This window comes from Panthera leo, chromosome D2 (genome assembly GCF_018350215.1).
Source record: "Panthera leo isolate Ple1 chromosome D2, P.leo_Ple1_pat1.1, whole genome shotgun sequence".
NCBI classification, from domain to species: Eukaryota; Metazoa; Chordata; class Mammalia; order Carnivora; family Felidae; genus Panthera; species Panthera leo.
Genome location: NC_056689.1, coordinates 70773295 through 70779294, shown reverse-complemented (window position 1 = coordinate 70779294; position 6000 = coordinate 70773295). Strand labels below are relative to the sequence as shown.

Here is a 6000-nt window from a genome sequence, read left to right as displayed (position 1 = left end):
GGACGAGAAGGAACTGCCGGGCGGCCGCGGGCGGGGAGTAGGGCCCGGGGCGCGCACGGACCTGGGCGCTGCGGGGGCTCGGCGGCGGAGTTCCCCCGCGGGGGCGGCGCGCCGGGCGGGGACGGGGTCCGAGCGCCAGGAGGTCCGGCGGCGAGCGTGACCTCACGGGGAGGGGCCAGCGCGGCGGCCCGGGCGCGGAGCCGAGAGCCGACAGCGCAGCGCCGGAGCCCAGCGGCCGGGAAGCGCACGCCGGGGCCCCGATGGAGCGGTACAAAGGTGAGGGCGCGGGTCCCGGCGCGGCGCGCACGCACTCCACTGTCGCGCCGCGAGGAGGGCTGGGGAGGGTGGTGGGGCCGCGCCGCTGGCGCCTCGCTTCCCGCCGGGACTCAGGTGGGCAGGGCCGGCTGCGCCCGTCCAGCCCGAACCTGGGCCGGAGACCCGGGCGACGGCGGCGCCGCGGGCCCCGAGAGGGGCCTCCTAGGCGGTGGCCGCGGCCGGGGCTCTCGGACCCTCCCCGGCGCGGAGGGCGGGGTCGGCGTGGCGAGGCCTTTCACCTGTTGGAGGAGCGAGGGTGCGCTTGGCGACCCACCTCTCAAGTCCCGGCCGCCCGGGAAAGACGCCGGGGCCAAGGAGGCCCCGAGTGAATTGGCAACGGCGCCGCGCGGCTTGGGGGCAGAGGAGCAAGTCGTTGGGTCGTCTCGCCCGGGCGCCTGCCGGAGTGGAGGGCTGCCCGCGGACCCCAGCGAGGAGCCTGCGCGGGGATGCGCTTGGGCGGTGGGGTGGGCTCGCAGCTCCACTCCCTCCCCGTCCTTCGGCCGCCCAGGTAACCGTCTGTCTCCGAGCCGTTTCCATCCCCAGCCAGGGGTCGGGGGAAGTGCGGGGCTGGGGGTGGGGGGCGCACGGGGTGCCCGGCAGGTGGAGCGCGCGGAGGCGTCCGGGTCTGAGAGGGTTGAGCCCAGCGCTCAGCTGGGCATGTTTTGGATTTGGCCGAGGGCGGGGATCTTGGCCAAACCCTGGTGGGCGGGACGGCCCGGGTCGTGCCCGCAGCCCGGCTCGCACCAGTGCTCGGAACCCCGAGGCTGGAGTCTAGAAGCCAAGGATGAAAGAGCTTTTCTTAAAGAGTTACCCCTTAAGCGGGACGCCGCGGACGCCCCTTACACCCCCCGCCTTTCATTTCAGCCTCTTGCACCTCCCAGTCCTGGACTCGTCCCTGCCAAACCTGCGAGAGGAAATACTGTTTCTATATTTATTTCCCCCTGGGAAAGGGTAATAAAGGAAAATGCTCAGATTCCCAAGGAATCTCATTCCCAGTGGTTTCTCATTTCTGACATGACATAAAGGAACCTTCTGGGACCGGCTTTAGTTCCCTCAGTCGTGCCTAGCTTTTGATTTTTCCCACTGCTTTTTTCTCAATCTGGGTCACCTGGTTACAGGTGGGGGTAAAAGATTTAAATTCTAGGCTGCACCCCATGAAGAAAGAAAGGGTCTTTGCCAAGGCCACGGGAAGCCGGCTGGCGGGGGGGGGGGGGGGGGGGGAGGGGGGAGGGGATAGGGTTAAATTAGTTGGCAACCTTTGGTTTCTGTCTGTGAACCCTCCCTGGAGCCTCTATCACATTTCTAACCGACTGGTGGGTTTTTTGGGTTTTTTTTGTTTTTTTGTTTTTTTCTCCCAAATTCTGCTGAGATCACGTCAGTTTTATGCCGAGATGACTGAATGCATCCTTATGCACTCTCAGAACACTTGAAGCCACGGCCCCTCTCTTTGTAAAATGGAAGTTTGCTACTCCCTCTCCCGCTCTGCCTCCCCCCTCCCCTCGGCCCTTTGGGAGGGACCCTCACAGAGAATTCAGGGCTTGAGTTGGAAGTGTCGGGCCTCTGAGGTCCCTCTTACTTCAGCATGTGCCGTATCTGAATTGTGAAATGAAGGGTTGCCAGCTGCAGGATGAAGGTCCCTGGAGCAAGCTGCTTCCTCAAATTAGCATAGTAACCTAAGTGAGGGCATATTATAACATTTGGGGTCTTCTTTCTAAATGCCCCGTTATAATCAGAAGCTTTTTGCATTAATAGCTTTTGACTTGGCCCTTGACCTAAGAAAGTCTTCTTAGTTACTTGGGAGCTTAGTTCTCTTGGGAGCTTAAAATCCTGGAGCTCCCACCCTGGAGTATCAGGGGTTTTTGCCAACTGAAGGACACTTAGTTTCCAGTTCAGAGTGTTTATGTTTTTGGTAACACATGTATCTGCCTTATTTTGCAGTAACTCAGAGAGTGGTAAGTGGATGGAAACATTTGAGAATTATCTGGATTGCATAGGCTAATCCAACTCATCTTTGAGTGTTCCACTCTGGAGAAAGTCTTCAGGCCTCACCAGTGAATGCGGATATGTTTACTAACTACACCTTTCAGCTGCAGAATTTAGGGATTCCCCCCCCCCCCCACCCCAGGGATGTAGAAATCCCCGTTCTTTTAACCTGTGCTTTGAACTCTTATTGAAAAATGACGTGTGTGGGCTAAATCTCAGAGTAACCAGGGCAGCTCTAACGGGAATCCATAGTTGTCTCATGCTCATCAGACATTGAGGGCAGTTTTTGTCTTTAAGGTAAGATTGAATCATTGTGGGATGACTAGGTATCTTTTTAACAACAAAGTTAAATGGAAAAGCAAGATTTATGTGGGTTCTTGAAATATATAAACATTATAAAGAAGAATTCTCGCGACACTTTCAAATTTTGTCACTGAAATGCCTCATTCTGTGTTTCTGACTTCCCAATTTTGAGCTCTCCCAAATAGGCAGAATGCCTCGTTGCTGTGGCCAGATTCTCAAAGTGTTTTCTTTCATTTGTTAAGTCTTACAAAGCAGTTGACTTAGGAGAAATTGTTCTCCGTGTTCCCTAGCGTGTGTGTTACCTATTGTACGTCCTCCAACCCTAGCCTGTCATTTTTAGACTCGGGGCTGATTTTCCATTGTTTTGTAGGATGTAAAGGGAGGTCTGGAGCTGACGAGTTGTTGGAATGTCAGCCTCTCTTACAGAAACATTTCCAAACTTTCCCCCCATCCCATCTGAGCCATTTTGTTTAGATAGCCATGGCTCTCTCCAGCAAAAGCAAAGGGCAGGGATTGTGAGAAGACTCTGCAGGGGTGTCTCCCAGAGATGGAGCTTTTATAAGAGTTCTCATAAAAAATGTTGGTAGAGTTGCTGTTTCTTGTATATGAATCTCTTTGGTGTTGTGTAAGCAGTGCCAGCATCCACAGGGTCCCTTGAAAAGGCTCCCATCCTTGGATGTTTCCATATTTATGACTCTCATAAGGGCACCCTTGGATCACTGTGCTGGGGGGGGGGGGGGTGGGGAGGGCATTGGCTGAACTCACAGCATGTGGTCAAGAATTCTGGTTTCTACTGCTCTTCCAGCTGGTGAGCGTGTCCAGGGCCAAATGTGACTGACCTACTATCTGTGGATTGCACTTGGAACCGTCCCGAGGAAGCTTCCTGAATTTGCATCATACTTGGATCCAAGCTGTCACGCTTGAGCTATTCACTTTAATTTGGATCACAGTCATTGGTTGAAGGTGTAATCACTCTTTTTCTGTTTTTGTTTGTTTGCTTCTGAGTCAGATCACCTGATTCCCAGGAGAGGGCATGTGTGTTTCCTAAGGTACTGCAAGGTAGAGATGAGCAGTGAAGAGTCAAGCCAGTAAAACCACACAAAAGCTTGGGGTGCCTGGGTGGCTCAGTCGGTTAAGCGTCTGACTTCAGCTCAGGTCATGATCTCACACTCCGTGAGTTCGAGCCCCGCGTCGGGCTCTGTGCTGACAGCTCAGCTCTTGGAGCCCGCTTCAGATTCTGTGTCTTCCCCCTCTCTCTCTGCCCCTCCCCTGCTCATGCTCTGTCTCTCTGTCTCAAAAATAAATAAAAACATTAAAGAAAAAATAAAAACACATGAAAGCTTAAACTGGGATCTGTGGTCAGGGAAGGTCTGAGAAAGAAAAATCAGTTAAGAGAGGTGGACGGATTGATAATATTCATGTCGCTTTCAGAGGAATCATCTGGATGTCTTTTCTTTTTCTTTTTCTTTTTTTTTTTTAAGCCTAGGAACTCAGGTTTTTCCCTGTTGAAGCTTTGCGTAAAGCAGTGGTTCTTAACCTTAGGAACCATCAGGGGACCTTAAAAAAAAAAAAAAAAGGGATATGTAGGCCCCACTCAAGATACTCTGATTCAGTTGATCTAGGCGTGCAGCTCAGGTCTTCAGGGGATTCTGACGCGCAGCCAAAATTGAGAATCACTGAAAAAAGATAAGTAGTTATACGTACATTGTATACATAGCCCTTCTTCACCTGGAAAATTAAAAGCACGTAGGGAATAAGACTGATACACCCTCCATACTGATGTGATGTGCTTTCGCCAAATCTGTGATACCTCCAGAAATCTAACGTAATTCACCTTAAGCTATTATAGGCTCGAAAGGCGGTGGGAACACTGCTTCAAAACAGTCTCACAAGTGATACCGCACAGTCCTAAGCTTGGGGTTTGCTCGTGGTAGCACTTGACCCCGAGCCCTGGTGACTTTGAAGCTCTTTGTGTGGGAGCCCTTGATGCTTTGGCAATGAAATGGTCTGAAACAGAAATACTGAGGGGTCACCTGTGGTGCTGACCGGCCAGGCTGGGTGGCGGGAATTCTGCTGTGGGCCCTTCCCCTCTTCTGAAGGGGTAGGAGCTCTGGGAACTGGGCTGGATCCAAGCACAATTAAAGGGCCAGGAGGGGCCAAGAAGCTTCAAAGCTAAGGAAGCTGTGCCAGTTTTCTTGCAAATCCCTTTAATGACGGGAAATGTTTCTCTAAAGGCTTCTGCCATTCAGAGAAGGGAGACTCCCCCCCCCCCCCCCCCCCCCCCCCCCCCCCCCCCCCCCCCCCCCCCCCCCCCCCCCCCCCCCCCCGGCTGATACAGGGTGGCGTGTCTGTCCAGGCAGAGGCAGGAAGTGGTCATGGTGCCATGTAGAAAGCAGTGGCTTGGGAATGGGGAGACCCATGCATTCTGCTTCCTTGGATGAGTCACTGAGCTCTCCAGGCCTCAGTTTCCCCATCTAGAAAATAGGGTCCAGTGTTTGTCCATCTGCCTTTCCGAGCGCTCTTCAGTCCTAGTTGCTCTGTGGTCACTGAGGAATCTTTGGAGGGAGGATGTGTCTTTAGGAGAGGGAAATGAGGGAGGGACCGTGGGTAGCCCAACAAAGGTCAGCGTAGGGTTGTGATTCTTATAAATAAAATCAATTTCCTGGCAAGAGCCGAGAGAGCAGCAGACAGTGGGAAAGAGAATGCCATTGGCCACGTGAGGAATTTGTTTCTCAAGGACTTTTGTGAGAACGCTTCGCCAGAGATTGTTAGGGAAGGCCGGGGCCACCCTCTCAAACAGAGGATTCTTCATTCCCATTTGACAGACAGGTCAACTGAGGTCTAAAGAGATTAAGCAACCATTCAAAGTCAAGCAGGATACAACATCCCTGGGAATGGAGTTTCAAAAGGGTGGAATTCCTGTTCTACGAACAGCAAGGGTTTATCTAGAAGTACTCCGGAGGGGAGACGGGTGGGGGGATGGGCTAAGTGGGTGGTGGGCATGAAGGAGGGCACTTGTTGGGATGAGCACTGGGTGTTATGTGTAAGTGATGAATCACTAAATTCTCCCGAGACCAATACTACACTATATGTTAACTAACTTAAGTTTAAATAAAATCTTGGCAGAAAACAAAAAGAAAGAAGTACTCAAAGCCATTTCAGACCCCTTCCTTATCTGTGTCCCTTTAGTCTGGAAGGGACGAGTTGCTCAGTGAAACTCTCCTCAATCTTCGGGACCTCATCCACATGCCTCCTCTTCCGGGAAGCCTCCCTTGATTCCCTCTGTGTTCCTGAATGACTTGAGGGATAGCCGTATCAGCACCTGGTACATCATAGGCACCCAGCAAATATTTGATGAATTAATGTCATGTTGTCTTATATGCCTGTTTCGTCTGTTAG

General features: G+C 52.8%; 1 protein-coding gene across 3 annotated transcripts in view; it reads left to right on the top strand.

The window, feature by feature from the left end:
* Positions 1 to 213: 213 nt before the first annotated feature.
* The window catches only part of AFAP1L2 (actin filament associated protein 1 like 2), a 98072-nt gene continuing 92285 nt past the window's right edge, over positions 214 to 6000 (top strand). For all 3 annotated transcript variants that reach the window (XM_042908039.1, XM_042908040.1, XM_042908038.1), the window contains exon 1: positions 214 to 276. In XM_042908039.1, coding sequence (XP_042763973.1) covers positions 261 to 276 — 16 coding nt within the window. In that variant the 5' untranslated portion in view covers positions 214 to 260. The remainder of the gene's footprint in view (positions 277 to 6000) is intronic.